Source organism: Ischnura elegans, chromosome 3 (genome assembly GCF_921293095.1).
Source record: "Ischnura elegans chromosome 3, ioIscEleg1.1, whole genome shotgun sequence".
Classification (NCBI taxonomy): domain Eukaryota; kingdom Metazoa; phylum Arthropoda; class Insecta; order Odonata; family Coenagrionidae; genus Ischnura; species Ischnura elegans.
The window spans coordinates 82,225,767-82,246,114 of NC_060248.1; the positions used below are offsets into that span (position 1 = coordinate 82,225,767).

The 20,348-nt window shown below is 38.5% G+C and overlaps 1 protein-coding gene across 1 annotated transcript; it reads left to right on the forward strand.

Annotated features, from left to right (window-relative positions):
* The first annotated feature begins 582 nt into the window (after nt 1–582).
* Nucleotides 583–18,625, forward strand: LOC124156069 (transferrin). Its single transcript, XM_046530380.1, has 14 exons — nt 583–761; nt 3,481–3,583; nt 4,126–4,265; nt 5,102–5,235; nt 9,618–9,765; nt 10,647–10,807; nt 13,719–13,888; nt 14,290–14,477; nt 14,993–15,233; nt 15,661–15,821; nt 16,111–16,395; nt 16,945–17,078; nt 17,475–17,618; nt 18,253–18,625. Exons 1-14 carry the CDS (start codon nt 683–685, stop codon nt 18,352–18,354), a joined length of 2,190 nt encoding a protein of 729 aa, XP_046386336.1. The 5' UTR covers nt 583–682; the 3' UTR covers nt 18,355–18,625.
* The last annotated feature ends 1,723 nt before the right edge of the window (nt 18,626–20,348 follow it).

Genomic DNA, 20,348 nt, shown 5'->3' on the forward strand with positions numbered 1-20,348 from the left:
TGCAATTAAACATTAAAATTTTTGGTCCCCCTGGTCATCTACTCATTTTTCTCGTTTCAATCATTGTTCCTTGATTTCTCTTTATAATAATTGGCGTATCTTTATAGATCCCTAAATCAGCATTGCAATGACCAACACTCGAATACCGCACAGGTCGAGTATGAACATGGAAAAAAATCCTTTTACCGCAAAAATGAACGTGTTTGTTTAACCGTTTTTTCCATGTCTTACACTCGCCACGGGAGGAGCGAAAGCAGATATGACAATAGGGGAAGTCCTAGGGGAAAAATCTGCGGGGCGCGCGAAATAAAATCACCATGAGGGTGGTAGCAGAGGACGCATTGACCTTGACTCTTTCTCCCTCCCTCCCCTCCCACCTATAACCCATCTCGTGACTGAATCCGTGGAGACGATCGGGGTGGAAGGAGTGACCTCACGTAAGAGAGGGGTGGGGCCGATAAGGAACGTGTGGCGGGGGAGGAGGCGATCCGGAGGGGGGGAGGGAGGAAGGAAGAGAAGGCTACTGGACTCGTCTGCAGGTTTTTTTCCGGGAGCGCGCGGGTATATAAGCGTTTGTCGCATCCTCGGCTGTACACTCACTGGGGGTTGTTCAGAGAATCCACACTCGCACCTCTCTCTCTCTCTTTCTCTCTCCTCGAAGCCGATCGTTCTCCGTGCAGACATGGGGAAGGTTTCCCGCTTACTCGCGCTCCTCCTGGTGCCAGCGGTCCTCGTCACCTCCGCGCCCACCAAGAAGACTTGTGAGTATCAAATCCGAATTTCAAAGCGTGATGGAGTGGAATTTTTCTATCTTGAAATGAACGCCAAACATTTTCCACGATTATAAAATTTATTCCGACCTAGGTTTCGATGTTACTACATCATCTTCAAGGCACAAAATGCTTTTTGTACCGGGTACCGCGTGAAAAAACATTTTGTACCTGAAGGTGATATGGTAACATCGAAACCTAGATCGGAATAAATTTTATAATCGTGAAAAATTGCAAGTGATTATTTTAACTAGTGAGTTTCGTTACTTATATGGAAGTGTTTTTTGTCGGCATCTCGTGAAAGCATCGTCATCTTGATGCTTTGCTGATAGAGCCACGAATTCGTCTCTTCTCAATCTCTTCCGAACATTTCTTCCTCCTCCGTTCTCTTCCTTTCTTGCCTAGTTCTTTCTCTTCAAGTGTGTTTCTTATAGATACATTGTGTCCGATGACATGTTCGATAAATTTAATTTTTCTCTTTTCAATCTCCATCGATGATCTTCTCTTCTCTTTCACTTCCCTTAAAACTTCCAAATTTGTCTCTGATTGTTCTTGCCTTCAATATTCACATTTCAGCAGTCTCATTTCGAATTTCCCTTCTTCAACTTTCACCTCCAAACAACAATGCACTCCTTGCAAATGCTCTTTGATGCTATTTCCTATTACCCATATTCATGTGTAGAAACGGCTATCCTTAAATTAATTAGTTGCTGATGAGCGGTTTCAGGATTTCTCGACATATTTTAGTAGAAAAACATTTTTTTCCTGCACTTAGTAATTGCTGAATTTTGGACACCGATGATTCGAAATCTGGATTGTTCCCTATCGTCTAAGGACGTGGTTTCATTTCCCAGCATCACTGGTTGAAACCCGAAATTTAAATTTGTGTAACAGGTCTAAGAAATATGTCTTCATGAGAGGAACTTAGTGAATGCAGATAACAATGTTGAAGTCTTTACGATCCTTTAATCCTATTTCGCAAGGAATTACTATTGGTGATAAATAGTTTATCTTACCCGCATGCTCCTCGTTCTAGTTCTTAACCTCCGGGCTAGATTACCTTAGTGGTGTCAGGAGATCTTTTTGAGGGTCCTTATTTTGAATCTTGAAAATGATAAATTCCAAAACCAGAATTTAAATATCATCAAAGTGCCTGTTTTGAAAATATCGTGTATGCTCGCAGAAAATCGAGACTTCAAGACAATCGAGAATGTTCAGCCCCAGTAGAAAATCGCTTGAAATTTTGGAAATTTAGAAACCATGAAAAGTGTTCACTTTCGAAGTAGAATAAGGCATTTCTTACGCATTTGGAAACATTTTATTTTTCGATGTAGACTTATTTTTAAATCTCGAAGTTTCCTATCCAAAAAGAGCTGTGGCGAAAATAATTTGCTTCCATTTCAGACTTCTGTTAGTACTGATTTATTTAATCGATGCACATCATTTTTCTCGTCTTTCTTTACTGCGATTGAGGGCCGTTAGACGGTAAAATTACGTCGTAGAAGTGCTAAATCAAACTTCGACCAACCGCAATTTCTTTTTTTACTCGGAAATCATTTTATTTTAGAATCTTTGGAAAAGAAACTAAGTTTTTTTTAACATTCTGTGAATATTAAAAAATATAAAAAATGTTATTCGAATCGAGAAAATTAAATGTTAATTATTCATCGGGGATTTTATCCAGTGATCTTTATGATTTTCACTGAAATTACGGGAAAATGATTATCAGGAGGTGGTAGAAACTGTATGGATAGGCTGGATACCATATCGTCAGCCTTAACGTCATCGATAGGGTACGTTTAATTATTAATCTTCAATCAACTATAATTTATTTAAAGTAACCCTTCCATCATCCCTACTCAGATCACGCCTTAAGGAGTAAAGTGTTTATTTGCGCCGTAAATGTGTGCGAACGGGTTAGTTTATGCGATTGCCTAAGTCGAATTCTCCCTCCACCATTGCTGAATGAGCGGCTCGAAATTTCCCCTCGCCTCGCAAAGCGGTGAATCCCCTTCGGGTGACCGTGGAGCTTGCATAATACACGATTGGTGGCTTTCCGCGTGCCAAGGTCGGTCATTCCTACACAGTGCATTTTCCCGCTGGCCGTTACAAAAAATTCGAAAGTATTTAAGTCTTATTAGTAATGCTTTTTTATCGTGGGCACCACTATGGATAATTCCTAAATGGCTGGCGTTGTTCGTAGAGAAATACTTGAAATTATGCATATTTTTTTTTGTAAATAATTCATTACTTGTCATGTATTTTCGTCATGCATTTGTATAGAATAATGTCAGAAATTACGGAATTACATTCTCATCCGAGTATTACGGAAGTCATAACCACTCCTAATTATGACATTAATGCGCAATGTGTGTATGGATGATCTTCTGAACTGTGTACATGTAGGCGACGTTCAACTTTATTCTTTTTGGGTGTGAAATGATGCTACAACAAAAAAATATTAATCGAATATTAAAAGATCTTTCCTGGTGGTGATAATCACGAGCTTTAGCACGTCAACTCATAGATGTATTGTTTTACTCTTTCAATGTTGAATGTATAACCATTATTATTGGGCACTGTTTTCTAAAAAGGAAATTTAGTGAAAGTAGTTGTACGCTATTTATTTTTATTTCATGTTCATTATTATTTATATTTTATTGATATTTCTATGCTATAATATAATATTTTTCGTATCTATTTTCCACAGACAAAGTGTGTGTCCCAACCCAATACCTAGAAGCATGCCAACGCATGACAGAAGAAGCTTCCCGAAAAGACATTCGTCTCCAATGCTACGCAGTGAGAGACAGGTGAGTTCTCTGAATCCAGCCGAAAGAATTAGTTCTGGTTTGATTCATAATTCTTAATTTCGTTTAGTCCGAAACTTAAATGAAATTATAAAATGAGAAACTTATAATTTATATTTGCGATGCAACACGTAACGTGAGGGTTATTGGCTATTTAATCATATTCAAAGATAGCTTCTGCATTGAAGCTCCCATCAAAGAAGATGAGTGAGAAAAACCTTTCAAAACTACCACAAAAGCAAACGTTAGCTTAAGAAGTACGGAGAGGTGTGCTTGAGAAATTGTGAAAAAGAAAAGGAAAAGAACGAGTGCGATGTATTTGGCGATAAAATTTAACGGAATCGATGATGAATGTTCGAAAGGAATTATTCAGAAAAAAGAACATGAGATAATAGTACGTGTTCATTGGGTATTTTTCAATTACTGGATAACTTTTACTTGGAAGTGTTTGCAAGGATAGCGGTTGTAGGTACATGTGGAAACTAAGAGGAATAATCGCTGTGATATTTTTGTAATTTTTTGACGATTTTTATCTTGTTCCGTAGGGTGGAATGCTATGAAAAGATTCGCGACGGCAGCGCGGACTTCGGGCCGGCGGAACCGGAGGACATGTACGTCGCCAACCATCTCCCCAACTCCCACTTTGTGGTCTTCGAGGAGATACGTGACAAGAATGCCACACACGGTAAGTACTCAGGACTCTCAGATCTTAATTAAATCGAAACTTGAAGCTTGTACGCGGTGGAAGGGTTCCATATTAGCAATGGCACGAAGTGTTTTTCATTGCTAATGCTCTCAGATCACGGGGAGTGGTGTGCCGACCTTAAACGCGAGCATTGAGAGACTATGGCTGTAAACGCTCGTCATTGACTTTATCCGTTTGGATTTCAGTTTGTCTACCAGTGACTGAAAAACTGAAAGAGTTAGCTTTTTATGTATAGCGTGTATTTTTCCTACGATTCTATTGAATTTTTTTTGCATTTTATTTCAATTTTTCACAATCGGAACAATAAAGTTATTTTTACAATCCAAGATGTTATGTTAAAACTTGTGCTGAACTCAATTTTCCGTGTATTTTCGTTGGGTATTCCAAAACATTGGTCACACTGGAATCTACCACTCAGTTTCGTCTCGTACTATCCGTACACATAAAGTTTTTACGAGAGAATTGGGGGGCAACACGGGAGTAACAACCAGAACCAGAAATTCATGTCCCCCCCAAAATTATATATTCCTTGATTTTCATTTGTTAAAATTTGAAGTCTCACAAAAAAGAACTCGTTTTGAAGTCTCACAAAAAAGAACTTTAAGTGTGAATTTATTTTTATATTTCTCCGCTAGGCCTTTTAATTAGTTCACAATGCTAGTACGCCTTTGAGAATCCCACTTTTAATGACTGATTTCGATTTAGTATGCTTGCGGCATAATTATCACTCTTCGTTAATCTATCTTTTTACAGAATCATTTATTTCGTTTGTTGCTTCCACTTTACTTATTAATGTAATGATTTCTTTATTGCAGACGATGTGCGCTACGGAGGCGTGGCTCTTGTCCGCACTGACCTCCCAATTCCCGATATCAACGCCCTCCGTGGACTCAAATCCTGCCACACCGGGGTCGGCCGAACCGTTGGCTACAAGATCCCCCTGACCAAGGTGAGTCTCAGGCCTTGGAAGCAAGAGCTTGGTTGAATCAAGTCATCACGTTACCCCTTGGCATTGGCCTAGTTTGATAAGAAATAATATACAACTAATATGTTTGTGAAACTCATCTCAACTATTACCTCTCTAAAGCCTTATGTCTTGAATCCATCGGTATCTATCTGTTTACAAAAAATCTGGGCATATTTTCGGGACATTACCTTTCTAATCAACAATTTTAACTTTTTATTGGCATGAAAATCAGAATTTAAAATCAAACCAAATTCAAATTTTAGGTGAAATATGTATAAAAAAGTGTCAATGGTATGATTAGTAACGCTGGAATATTTAATTACTAAATAATTTACGGCAGTGTAAAATGTTTCATAACTTGTGACCGCGGGAAATTAGTATGTCACTATGTCATCAATTAGTTATGTCACTATATCATCATCATCATCGCGTTGAGACGCAGAGCAGACGTTCTCAAGGTTAATTAAACGTTGATCCTGGCCACAGTCCTGACACTTGATTGTTATGCAGCCTGGGAGGAAGTATCAGTTACTTGAAGCTGGCCTGATTATCCCGCCAGCCCGTAAATGTAAACCGTCGTTCTGTCTCCGAAAGTGACCTACGCCAAGGTGCGGTGACGTAAGACCGAGCCGCAGCTTGTTTATCCTCTGTAGGTGGCGTGGTGATCCATTGAAAGCGAGCGCGGAGATTCTTCGGGGGGAATATGACGCTGTGTTCTCTCTTTCAGCGTAGATAGGTCAATCGTTCGCCACTCCCTCGCTCAACCAAGTGGAAGAAAATATTCCTATGCTTGACTAGGATTTCCCACCGAACGTATGAAAAAGTAGGAGCCCTTCGGTCGTTATACCGGCCAAGATTGCGGATTGTAACCGGAGACATTTCGTCACCCGATTCGGGCGATATATCGACTGATACCCGGTATACTACCCGAAATATCCTGAAAATTATACGACCAACAAACGCCCTGATTCGGATGAATGTTGTGAGGAGTAAAAGACTTACAGACACAACCTGAGGCATGGACGACTAACTAAAATTCATTCGTAATATGTTTTTATTTTGATTTTCTCGGTCACTCTTCTGCAATTTACTCAATATTTTTCTACATTTATAAAAATCCAATTTTCGTCAATGCGTTCGTTCTAATTTTCTTTAATACGCTATAAAACTAGAGCTCAACGAGTTTGAAAAAATGAGGAAATTGACGCAGAAAAAATTTAATAGGCCTAATTACGACCCAGCTTTTGGTGTTTCACATCTAGAACCTGACATGGTTTTGGTTTTTTCGAGTGACATGTTGTTGACATGTCACTCGAAATAGTTCTATCCAGCCACAAAATTTTACTATTTGAATTCAATTCTGTTAATGGCGTCACGAAAATATGACGTAAGCTCGCTTTCTTAATTTAAAAAGTCGATTTTTTTACTATACCCTATTGTTATTTTCGATGTTATTGACAGAATCGTTCCATGTTCATAAATTTAACTCATTTCCCTGCACCATAAAATAGGGAAGTACACTAATTTTTTTTTATTGCTGAATTTGAAAGTTTAGCCTAAAAAAGAAACATTAGTATAGTCACTTTTATTTTCTGCATCTGGGGTATGCACTTTAAAACGTTTTGAAAGTCGGAAAATTTCATGCTGCGCTGAAACACAGTGCCTCCATCTTGATTGAGATGTGACGTCACAAGGCAGTAGTCACCAGTGGAGTATCGTTGAATTCCGTCGCCTTCTTTAGCGCGGCGAGAGTTTCCGGGAATCGGTGGAGTTTGCTTCCTAAAAATGTCGTCTAGTACCGAAAACATGAATTCAAAATAGAATTATAAATGATTTTTTGTTCCAAATTTCATCTCGACGTCGAAACAAAAGCCTGGAGAAGATATTCATTCCCGTGCATTAAGCACAAGCTATACGGAATAAATGGTTCAAGGCTGCTCCTGACTCTTACCTATCGATGATATTCTGTTTTGAAGATCATTTGAAGGTATTGTAAGATCAAATTGATATTTATATTATAATAATTTACTTAATAGGTACCTCAGTCACATCAGAAAGTGTGTTGAGTCAAAATATAGCATCTTCCGCGTAGACCTACGTAATTTATAAACTGAAAGTAGTTTGGTTAAAGAATTATGGCGCGACTGTTTTTTTACACGACCGGGCAAAATGCGTACTTTGCCCATGATATGTGCATATATGATAACAAACGATTTTTGTTAAAGTTAATCTTTATTTGTTGAAATTAGTACATTTATAGGTGATACAGATATAAAGGTACACGGCAGGTCGCGCGGCGTAATTTGTACTCCACTGGTGACGGGTTCATCTTGCTGATCCAAAAAATTAGCTACAATACCTCGAACTTTGAAAACTCGCAATATAGGCAGTCAAAGTACATTGTAAGAATACACGAGACCATTATAGCCCAGAATGTACGTACAATGTCGAAATCCTTGGTTTTCAAAGATTGACGTATTTTATACGCCAGCGCGCCCGGTCCAGGGTTATCAACTTTTATTTCATCCTATTTGTTAGTTGAAATTATATTTCAGAATGGTTCTTTTAGCACTGCTACTGAGGTAAACTGGTAGGTACTGAGTACAAGGTACTGAGGTATGTACTGAGTAAGTAAACTCCCTTTGGAGTAATGTGAATTACAAGTGTTCGAGATATATGGCATTTTATATTCGCTTTGTGTTCTTATTAATTATGCCTGTACGCATATTGTTGCTTGCCGCGAGCCTTTAATGGTATGTGCTCTTGCAAGAGTGGTTCTCATTTTTAATGTGGAAGTTGGTCAGTATAAGCAAAGAAAAAATTAACATTTTAGCGCACACCAACCCTTGTAGTCATCGTATCTCTGCGTTTGTAATGACACTGCTAAAATACCTAAACGCCATAATGATGATAAAAAAAATTGTCTCATGTCAATGATTGCTGCAATTATAATTAATGATAAACTTGATGCCGTATAATCACAATGAAGACAACAAAAAATAATGCCATGACGCAATCTTGAACCACGGTCCTTCGGGTGAGATCTATCCTTACAATCGTGCACGATACCACTACCCCAACCGGCCCATTGGGAAATAGTGGACATTTTGGATTTATATATATAATTTGTAAAAAGCAACGCATGAAAATTAATTAATTACAGCCTAACCAACGCCCTAATTGAAAAAGATGCAGCAAGGTACGCGGTCTCCCCTTGTTAGCCTTAACGTCTCGCATTTCTATGGAGCGTTGAACCTGTCCTCCTTATTCAAAAATTCAGTAACCATAAATACATCAAAGTTTGGTATACCATTTATAAATCGTTGGAATTTTCCTTCTCCCAACCAAGATTATCTTTTCTTGAACCCATCCTGGATAGCGAACCATTGCAACAACCAGCCAGCTCGGAAATAAGGCTAACATCCCATAATTCTAGTTGCGAAGGGCGAACGTTCCGGCCGGCGCGGGCGTGAATACATACGCAACAAATAAGTCTTGCAGCAAACGTCTGAAATAGGTTTATTAGTTCGACTCGGTTCTTACAAAAAAAGTTTTGGCATGATAAACGGCATTGTGTCAAAATATACCCAGCGAAAAATAAATGCCATCATCCATTTATTAAAGATTCAATGTGCTATTCGTACTACTCTTTCCAAACTTGAAGATGACACGTAAATGAATATTAATATATTACGCAATGATGAAGTCGTTTACTCAAAAGAGAAGCAGCCACATATATATTCTGAAGATATTTTATGACAGCAAAAAACGGATACCCTCAAATTCTGTAATTTTTCTATGCAATAATAGTGGTAGAACTAAACGGTGTAGAAGCTGCCTTCTGCTACTGCCTTGTGACGTCACGGCCAATATTCAACATGGACACCCGTTTTCGCGGCCTTTGAATTTTTCCATATTTCAGACGGTCATCTCGAATAAAGTATTCACTATTAGGATTTAAACTGTGGTTTTACGACATTATGTTATTCTGAACTCTAATTTAAAAAATGTGTTTGGTGCATTTGAAACACTAGTGCACTTCCCTATTATGGATTTCTTTGTATAAAAAAAAGTGAGAAAGTAAAGAAAGTAAATGTGAAAGTAAAGAACATTGAGATGAAAATACGTGTTCCAGTTTTGAATTGCGTATGATTGCTATTTTTTTTAATTGAATTCGATGCGCCAGTGGTAATTCTTAATTTTTCCGCAAAAAGAGTTTTGGGAAAGCATGCTCTAAATGATTAGGTATTTTTTGTCCTCGCTTTCGAGTGACGTTCTGTCATTTCACCTTTAAAAAAATGTAATAGTTTGTTTATGGTGTGATGAGAAATCTCTATCTAGGTATTTCCTCTCCGTCTCCACAGTTGACCGCTATGGGCATCCTGCCCCAGCCAGACAGATCGGTGCCACGCTCTCAAAGGGAAAACGAGCTGTGGGCCCTATCGCAGACATTCCCCCAGGCATGCCTTGTCGGGGACTGGTCTCCCGACCAGGAAACCAACAGACGACTGAGTAAGTATACGCCTCCTCTGTCTTTATTTTCTCTCGCACAAAACCGTTCTTTCCAAACGGGTCAAGCAAGCCTCTGATTCCAATGTGCCCTAAGCGCTCACGCACCTCTCACCTCTAATTGAGTGAAATGTTCCGAAAAAAATGCAGCATCCTGGAAAAAAGGTAATTCTCGGAACTCAAGAGAGGAGAAAACGTATAATCTTCAGCAGAGACCCAAGCTGCATGTCCCTGTTTGTGTTTGATCCTTAGGATTCCCAGCAAAGATATCTAGATCTTTTTGATGGCTTTCTGGTATATACATTTATATAGCCGAATCTTTAAATGCCATGCTCAAGCTCTCATCCTAACAATTTATGTGGTCTTGTCGATTAATAATGGATACTTAGGATATTTTTATGCAGGCTTTACCGGTGCACTTTGCTTTCTCTCCCTTTGAGATAAATGGCTGGCAAAACACAGGGAAATGTATGCATGAATTGTTTTTTTCTCAAACTTCGTCATGCATTCTTCATCTACGGATTTCCCGTTCGTTAAGAGTTCTCGGGATCGCCACCGGGTCAGAAACTGCATTACTGTCAAATCCTGATAATCCTTCACGCAGTTATTCCCTGGGAAAGGACTAAATCTTTCTTTGCCGATTCCCAATTTCAATCTTGCTTTTGAAAAGAGCAAGCGACTATTGTCGAAAAAATTCTAACCATTTGCGCCGACCTACCGAAGATTTCCAGGCGGATGTGAATTTCGACATTTTCAACCGGGAAAATACTCCATTAGCCAGAAATTCTTTTTTGTAAATCTATTGCTTGTGATATAATTGACACATTTCTTACTCCGCATGACAGCAAATGGTTTCCTAATATCCTTCTCCTTGTGATTTTCAGAGAGCCAGTACTCTTCCCTCTGCTCTCTCTGCGAGCACCCAGAGGCCTGTAACTACCCAGACAAGTACTCTGGCTATGACGGCGCCATTCGCTGTATGATCGCACCCAACCGCGGTGATGTCGCTTGGACCAAGGTGGTTGTTGTCAGGCAGTTCTTCGGGGTGAGTATCTAAATTATTAATGATACTCCATCTTCGTTACGAGTGTTGCTATACGAGTAACATTCGTGCCTCAGATCACAAGCAACACCAATTTGCATTACTTCGCCTTACAGTTAGTGATCTTTGAATCAAAACCCACGGAATCAACGGTAACGAAGTCTTCCGACTTCGCGGGGTTTATCTTCAGAGGCCGGATCTACCATTCAATGGACTTCTTTTCCTTGTCGTAAGAAAGGGATAGCTTTTGTTTTACGAAAACTGCATCTGTTTCTGTCACATTTTTCCATCAAAACAGGTCAAATTTAGCGATAGATTATTTCCGAAATAAAATTTTACCTATGCAATGTCTATTTGTCTCAATTGCCGAAATGCCGGCCATGAGCTACAACCAGAAACTATTAGATTATTTTATTCAATTGGAATTCATGAAAAATCGCAGGCCTAAGTTTTTTCTTCGTTTTTTTTTACCCGTCGCGATTTAGATATTTCGAATGCATCAGGACCACCATCGAATGCATGCATGAATGAATAATCATAGAAGAAAACATTATCCCGGGAAAAAGTATTTTTTGTCCAGGGTGCTTATTCTCATTATCACTCACTGCCGCATACTCAGGTCAGCTAATAAATCAGCGGCTTTCGCTACCAATTGCATTATCTTCTTATGGCTAGCTATGTAACGTCAGTTGTAGCTAATCCTTAACGGTGAAAGAGCCGGAAGTCCAACTTCTCATTGTATTCTCATAATAATCGAAATTTATTTATTGATTACGGACATGTTGTGTCACATCGATTCACTTTAATACGAAGATCCCTTTACCATTTAGCTAATTGCTCGCAATTTTTTGAATTTTTGTGAACGATGAAAACTTTTTTTAAACAATTTCCTACTCCATTCCATTAGGCGAGAACTTCGCTCTTGTACCGTGGCTGCACAATAGTTTCGCTATTCCACCCGAGGATATCCGCTGCCGCGGCAAGCCGTTCAATTGTCGAACTGCAATCATCTTCCCCCCTTTGAGAAACTAATTTCGTGGGATATGTGAATAGGTTAGGGCGGAACACTCTTTGAAGGATCGTGAATGGAAATCATTGTGATTGTGCATCGTTCCGTGATTTACTGAGTGGTTCCTGTGGCCTTGCCCTTTGTGCTAGACCATGTGACAACATTTTCGCGAGAGGCAATAGTGCTGGGCCAGTGTGCGCTACCTTTGTCAGGAAAACTACACTCCGCCCATAGTTATATACCGTACATGCCTATAGATTTCTCTCGTGGGAATACGCTTGATTGGACGCAGCAGTCCCTTTTGACCGGTCGTATTTAGTTATTTTTTCTTGACGCATTACATGTGTTTAATTCTTAAGTTGGATTAAACTTTTGATGGTATACTTTCAACATTTTCCCATATTTCCACTTTACCAAAAGTTTACCTTTGGTCCTCACCATATATGTTTCAAGATGGTTGCTTGAACTTAAAAAAAATGTTTCAAGAGAAAAGACCGGTCGAACCTATATGATGCGTCCTATGAATACCCAATCAGACGCGGATAAAAGGGGAAGGCCACTGGGAACATGTCACCACCGATACGGAGAGTTCCAAGGGAAAAGTTTTGGGTACCTACTTTCAGGGGCGCAGCTAAGAATTAAGGCTAGGGGGGGGGGGGTTTAGGCGCATTTAATACTTCGGATGTGGGGGTGTTGCATACCCGCCAGGGTAAGTGGGAGTTGGGGGCCCTGCAGCAGAAAAATTTTAAGATTAATGATTCAAAATGGCGAGTTTTACGGCTATCTGAGGGATATTTGATTAATCCTAGCACTATCCTAAAAGTAATACTAATCCATTCTGTAAAATGGATTAAACTTAAAAATTTCTCTGAGCTCTGGGGGGGGGTTTTATCCCCCAAAACCCCCCCCTCGCTGCGCCACTGCCTACTTTTACTTGTTTCCATTCAAGAAGGTATACTTTTTATTGATATTGGGTAAGGTATAATTTGTTCGCGCAGCGCCCTCTGAGCCACGACATTTAGAGACATTTTCACTGAGAAGGGCAGGGGCGGATTAGGGAAAAGAGGTAGAGGGAGCAATAGTCTGTTGTACCAGGGAAAATGGAAAAAATATGTAATCATTGACGTGGATTTCCAACACAAGTGTTGATTTTACCAGTTCAATGTACAGTGCGTATGCGTTGTACTTATTCATCCCTTGCGTTTCAGTGCTCTCGGAAAGATACTCCTCCACCCCTGTTCTGTTTGGAGGTATTGCATACCCTTCAGGCTTTCAGAAAATCCTTTCCTCCAAATAAAAACGACCAAAATACTCCCTTGTTCTTGATGCGTTGATTTATTTCCGAGAGTGGTTATATTTCGAATCTAGGTGTATATTAAAGCATCAAAAGTTGATACTTTTATGTGTATTAGTTGATATCAGGAATGAAAAAATTTGAATATGTAATTTTATTGGGCACACTTTTAAGCCGTGTTCGAAATGTTTTGATCTATTTTTTTACGAAGAAGAAAAGTGAATACAGAAATCAACTCCTTAAAAAAATATTGCATGCAAATTTTTGAAAATTCTGGTTTCATTTATCCACATGAAAAATTCTCTTCACTTGTCGCCTATAATTTTCCTATCACGTTTGCTGTTGGAAATTGCATATTATATTATAAGTACAGTGATGGATTGTTTCTGCACCATCTCACCCGATATCTTAGGACGCACCAATTTAGAATTATTATGAATGGAGCCACTTTACATCAGCTTGCATCTCAGATGAAAATTAGGGACTTATCTCAGTCGGTTGCCTTATTGGTTGAAATATATTTCTCTTGTTGGACACCTCTTCTTTTTCTGATTGCAGATCTTGCAGAGAATTTTTTAATCTAATGCTTATACTCAACCCTCCAATTGCAGCTTCCTCCATTCTCGAGAACCCCAGAGATGGAGCAGGATCCTCTCATGAACCTGGACCTCTACTCTTACCTCTGCCCAGATGGCACTAAGCAGCCTCTCACGACCGCCCAACCATGCACTTGGGCTGGACGCCCATGGCCTGGCTACATTGCTCACACAATGGCAGCTGAGTAAGACATTTCAATATTGTTTCTATAATTATTAAGCCACCTATCTTTTGAGAGCAAACTTTTATTTCATTGATTGTGAGGAAAATCGATGCTGCAGTACTTCTTGATTGTTTGTTCTGTAGCCTGAGAATAAAAATTAGTCTATGTATTACTCAATATTTTCACATCACTTGTGGCACTTTGTCACTCATGATCCAGATTTTATCTGTTAACTAAATTCTGAAGATACCCATCTTCTCCATTTTTTGCATGGCATATGATGTCACTATGCTGTCAGATCATTTGCCTTTGTTATGAGAGCCAAGACGTTAAATTCACTTTTTGCACATCGCAATGGAAAATTTTGTCGATGATTGTTTTGCTCATTAATAATTGCAATCGCTCTCGTTGTTTTCCTTTAGGGAAATGGAAGACCTCAGGGAGCAAATTACCGAAGCTGTTCAAATGGGAGAATCTGAGCATCTCTGGCAAGACAAAACTCATGGCAAACCTGGTGATTGGCTCAGCTCAGTGTTTGCCCTGCGTGAAATCACCACTGCTGTGGAGAATGGACCTGAACCACCTACCCCTGAGGACTACCTCAAGAAGGGTGAGTCATCATTTTTAGGGTAATCTATCATGAGTTACTTTTCAAAGCCCTCATGAAAGTTAGATTGTGGATAGAATGGGAGACTACATATATGGGCTTTGGCACCCCACAAATTTGTCAGATGTTTTACTATTTTGTTTTATTAGAATCTCAGTTTAACTAGAATTTGTGAGGAGTTGATACATCAGCTCAAAATTAATTATGGCTGCTACTATCTTGATGTCAAGCTAATTCTATCATTATTCATGTATTATCAATCACATAAAAAGATGCTAAGTTGCATAAAAAGATTGTTAAGTTTGTGCTTAAAAAAATGAACATCCATTCATTTTTTTAAGAACTTAGTTTAAATATGAGAGCTCTTCTTTGAAACTGCAATTATTAAATCATGACCAGAGAGGGATTGCATTAGTATGGTAGTTTAAAATAATTCTGGGGATGATCATAGCCTGATTTACAGTGTTAACTGTGATTCTACGAAGTAAATAATTATTTTACTAATGATTGGATTTCAGCTCGTTACCTTGATGTCATAAGCCGTGAGCTTGGAACTCTTCCTCCTCTGAAATTCTGCACATGGTCTGAGATTGGTCATGCCAAATGTGAATCCTTGAAGTTGGCTGCATTCCCCCGTGAGATCAGACCAAGACTGGAATGCGTCATGAAACACTCTTCTGATGAATGCATGGCTGCCATTTCTAAGGGTGAAGCTGATGTGGTTACTCTTGACGGTGGAGAAATTCACACTGCTCAAAAGTAAGTGTATTGTTTTGCTAGCTACTGCACATGATTTGTTCTTGCAATATATACTTCATGCAAGAGGGGTAATGGCTGCATGAAACATTGTGGTCATCTTCATTCTTCATTGTGGAGAAACATGCCTCAAAATGCTCATCCAGTTTCCTTAATCTGAAGCCCTTATGGAATTACTTGTCTGAGGAGAATTACCATTGTACTTAAGCTAGAAGGTATAGTTGCTTAAATGAAATCAGTCATACTTTTAATTGTTTTTTTTATATTGTGGAATGGGCATGCAAAGGTTATTTTCCTCCCAGTTGGGAAATTCTAAAAATCAATCCAAATTCTTCCTGATTTGTTAGGAAAATGATAGATTTATCCACATGTTTTATTGGCTTGAAACATACTTTACTCAGAATTATTGATTGCTTCTTCATCTTTCCAGGAAATATCAGCTTAAGCCTTTCCTTGCTGAGATTTACAGCGCAGAACCTCACTCAGCTGGATACTACTCTGTGGCTGTTGTCAGAGCCAACTCAACTGTCCAATCCTTTGCTGACTTGAGAGGACATAAATCCTGTCACACTGGCTATGGCCGAACTGCTGGTGTGTACATGCACCTTTAATATTTATCAACTGGATTTCAATATAAAATTTTCTGGCATTTTAAAATTTTTTTGTCCAAAATTACTCCTAACCACTATTCATACAAATAAGTGAGGCATTATCATCACTTTAATCCATATAATATTTATTCTCTCTATTTCTTTACTCAAACTCCTTAATAGCAGATCAATTTCCTAGATAATTAATGTGTACTATGAATTTTTTATTTTTATGCCAATCTTGACATGAGAAATATTCCTCTTATGAAGTCCCTGTTTCAATTTTACAGGCTGGAATGTCCCCCTGAACTACATGTTGGAGCATGACCTTGTGAGCAAGACTCAGTGCCCATACACTGAATCAGTTACCTCCTTTTTCTCTGGTGGAAGTTGTACTCCAGATATCAAGAAAGCCCATCCTGAGGCCCCTGACTCGCTATGTGCTCTCTGCCCTGAGGGATGCTCAGATGCCAGTGCAACTGATTACAGCGGCTACTCTGGAGCTTTCCGTTGCCTTGCTACTGGACTTGGAGATGTTGCCTTTGTCAGACACACCACTGTGAAAGAAAACACGGGTAGGTCTGATTTCTTAGCTGTGTACCTACCTAGTTGTTATAATGTCTCATATACTCAATATTTTTAATATTTTTACCTGCAATGTATTTTCTACATTCAGACTCCTATTATCTCCATAACCTATGTCTATTGGATACTTAATATCATTCATAACTGAACTGTTTTAGTTCGTAACGCATCCTTGGAAATAGTAAATATTTGGAGTTTATATTGCATCTAATGAATTGATAAAATGTTGATGTTGGAGGAATAGGCTTCGTAATTTTCCACTATATTTAATAGCCAAACTGGCTTTATTACTATCTGCCTAAATTATACTTCTCTTTTGGTACTTAGCGATTAATTTCCCCGAAAAATGCACCATTGAATTCAGTTCTTTGGTGAAAAAGTAGTAGCATTCATGGACAACTAAATTGCTCCTACCACATACGAAATCAGCATACAATCATGCAATATATCTATATGTATATATAACATTCAGTCCCAATGTTTGTGATGCTTTATACTGGCTTAAACAATATTTGTAATGAACCACCTCTTCTTTGCAGATGAGGCTGGTGAACTTGCTGATTGGTCCAAAGGTCTCCACTCCGATGACTTCAAAATTGTTTGTCCTGATGGTGGCCTTGCTCCAGTGTCTGATTATCTTCGCTGTAACTTGGCCAAGGTGCCTCCTCACATGGTAAGCAAAATAACACTGCATTCATATAAAGTACGCCTTTTTAATTAGAGAAACCATACTTGTAATAAATGAGCGATTATTGTTCCCATGTAATGGAAACGGATAACAAGTGAGTGGGCGCTCTCATCGAATGGGTGAACCTATGTGACTAAAAAGTTGAGACCTCCATGAAACTTTAGAAAAAATATAGTCACAACTATATATTTATTTAATTTAAATGGAAATATTATTTCATAGGTGCTCCATAATCACTTGGCCATCTTATTCTCCGTTGCTTTTATTCAAATGTAAATTAATTGAGCTTTTATTTATAAGTGTAATATGGAGCATTTGTAGTGCATGCATTGGAATGACAGTTGTGAACTTATTTACCATGTTTTTAAATCTGCACTACAGGTGGTCACCAGTGCTACTAAGACTGATTCTGAGATTGCCAATATGCGCCACATCCTAATGTCCATCAGCTCCCTCTTCCACAAGCGTCCTGAGGTATTCCAATTATTTGGCTCATACAAGGGTGTCAAGGATCTTATATTCAAGGTAAGTTAGAAATAACCAAACTGTTTTGTAATTATCTAATCTAAAATGTTTTGCTGGTTTGAGAGAGTTCTTTGTGAATACATACTGTCCTTTTACTTGGAAAAATGGGATAAACAAGCATTTAGTTTTCTGATTGAATCTCTTGAAGAGCCCTTTTCTAATGCATTCTACCCAGTCCCAGTTTGAATCTTAGGCAGATTATGAGGGTGGGAAGGAACATCATCTTCCCCCCACATAATTCCTTTGCAAATTGATAAGATGGTAATCTTTAAAGTGGCTCTCCAAAGAAAGTTTTCATTTAATCCGTTTAGCAAGCAATCTTTATAAATAATAAATGAATACATGAAAGCCACTTCAGACTTCATTTCAGACTTCAGACATATTACATAAATATCGCCTACTATAGAGATTTTGCACGTCACCATGGTACCACGGAAAGGTACCCCTAATACAACAATTCCTTGATTCGCCCATTGTTTGAAGTTTATTACAAATAAGTAGGAGTGAATTTTAAGTCACATATCCTTCAAAGGAATGCTTCCCTGTTTAATATACTGAGAAAGAAGAGTGATGCTTTGTTTGTAAATACATATGTAGTAGTATAATTTTTATAATGAATTTTCATTGATTCCAGGACAATGCCTTGGGTCTCAAGCCCCTGACTGCTGAAGATTCTGAGATCATGCAGAGCTACCAGCACATTCTTGATGCTGTTACTCACTGTGATAGGACATAAGCTTGAAAAAAAATCATCATCAATCAAAAAACAGAAAATTTTCTGGTGCTTAAAAGACTGAGTGTTTCATTTGTAATTCATGTTGAAATTCGAATTTTATCATGATATTTGTGTATTTGATCATTGTGGATTCTCTATATTTCATTGAAAAATTGTCAGTGTTCTGTCATATTTTCCATCTTTACGCTGTATGTATGTGTCAACCTAGTTTTGGCTCAAGATGCTGAGAGAAAAGGAGAGAGAAAATTAAAGTGTAAATTTGAAAATTGAATTTTAGTTTTACTGGCTAAAGGTCTATATCCGCATTAAGATACCTGTCCCTGTATGATCACTGAAGTTAACCCTTTAACAGAGGAGTTTATTTTCGAGTTTTATTTTCTTTTTCCTTTAAAAACTGCTAAATTACTCGCCAAGCATTCTGATAAGCACTTAGTTTTAAAATTCTGTTGATTCGTTCTTGCTTGAGGGTGTGTGTCAATATGGACATGCTAGCCATTCCAGCCACTGGTCTGCATTCTGCAGAAATATGGTTCGTACCTTCATAATTCTCATTTTTATTGCATGATAAAAAATATGTTTCTGCATTTACCCATAATACTTATTTCATTTGTCAATGCGAAGTAAGTTCAAATCATTATACTTTACTTTTTCGGTTTAAACATTTTTTTTAGCTGTCCAAGGAACTTAATAATATAAAACTCAGTTTTGGGAACAGCTATTGAATGGAAAAACGCATTATCAATGAATTTATTAGCAAAATTAGTCCTATATACTTCTGGTAGAGTCTTTGAATACTATAAATTGGGTTTTCATGAGTATATATATGATAGTCAGAATTTTATTGAAGTCAAAGACCTACATCACAATTACAATATTTCGAGCATTTGCTGGAAGAACATTCTTTGTAAGCACATTGGTGTTTATCACACGGGAAAAATTGATGATCCCTGCCATCATACCTAGTATGTCATCGGACACTCTATTATTGGTTGCACTTGATAGCAAATGTCAAACACGACCACCAGGTTTGGGAAAGATACATATTCGTTACAAAAACACTTGTGCAATAGGGTGGTTTCCTTCATCAAAGAAAACGAAAGGCATTGATTGCGATTCGTTACCCACCATTAGTGTATTCAAAATATACAAATTATTTTGTTTTAGAAATACCGGGTTAGACGAACGGCAATGGTCCATTTTTATCCTCATTTGAAGAGGGCCAGATTGGCGCCCATGCGATGCCACTCCACGTGACGTCACAGGGACCTAGTTTCTATACGAGAGGATAGGAGTTATACGTCGTCTGAGGTTACCATTGCATGCATGAGGCGCAGAGCTCAGGGAAACATGTCTTAACAATCACTTATTAAAACTGGCTAAGGTCGGAAAGTTTTCCTCGTTTGATAAGTTATTAATAATCCTTATTTAAGCCAAGCGCTACCAGCCAGCAGGGTACTAGGCTAGCCGCTAGCAGCCTGCGTCGTATCAGAGCTAAGCCTCGCCTCAAGGTCACCTCGCAGGGCGGGAGGGGGAACCAGAAATACGTCACGCGGAGAGACTTCCCGACATTCATACTTAAGCGTCGCGTTTTCGCGCGCTTGAAAATTTTCACTATTCATTTAATTGCGAAAAATAGATATCGGTATTTAAAAATCTAAAAGCGTGAAATGCGTACTCCAGGAGTAATAATCTTTCAATTTAGGCAATAAAAAAATAATAGGAAACCACCCTATGTCTTGCATAAAGGCTGACTGCGGTATGTTTAAACCAGAATTTTCCATACAGATGCAGACATTTACAATAACAGCATCAAGGAGATAGCTTTATGTGGACCATCACCATTTTTTTCCTCAGATAACATTCCTGTACCTTTTGATATTTTGATCCGTGAGATCAGTATATATTGTAGTTAGAGAACACTGCTGGCTGCCTAACTTGTACCCTTTTTGAGGTAACAGGTGGGAATCTAGTGACCTTTGTGAGTGGGTGTACAC

Excerpts from the sequence above, each read along its gene's own strand:
- LOC124156069 (XM_046530380.1), top strand. The coding sequence starts at position 683 with ATGGGGAAGGTTTCCCGCTTACTCGCGCTCCTCCTGGTGCCAGCGGTC. Across the intron at positions 762-3,480 it reads CGCGCCCACCAAGAAGACTT|ACAAAGTGTGTGTCCCAACC; the intron begins GTGAGTATCAAA and ends TATTTTCCACAG. Across the intron at positions 13,889-14,289 it reads GCTCACACAATGGCAGCTGA|GGAAATGGAAGACCTCAGGG; the intron begins GTAAGACATTTC and ends GTTTTCCTTTAG.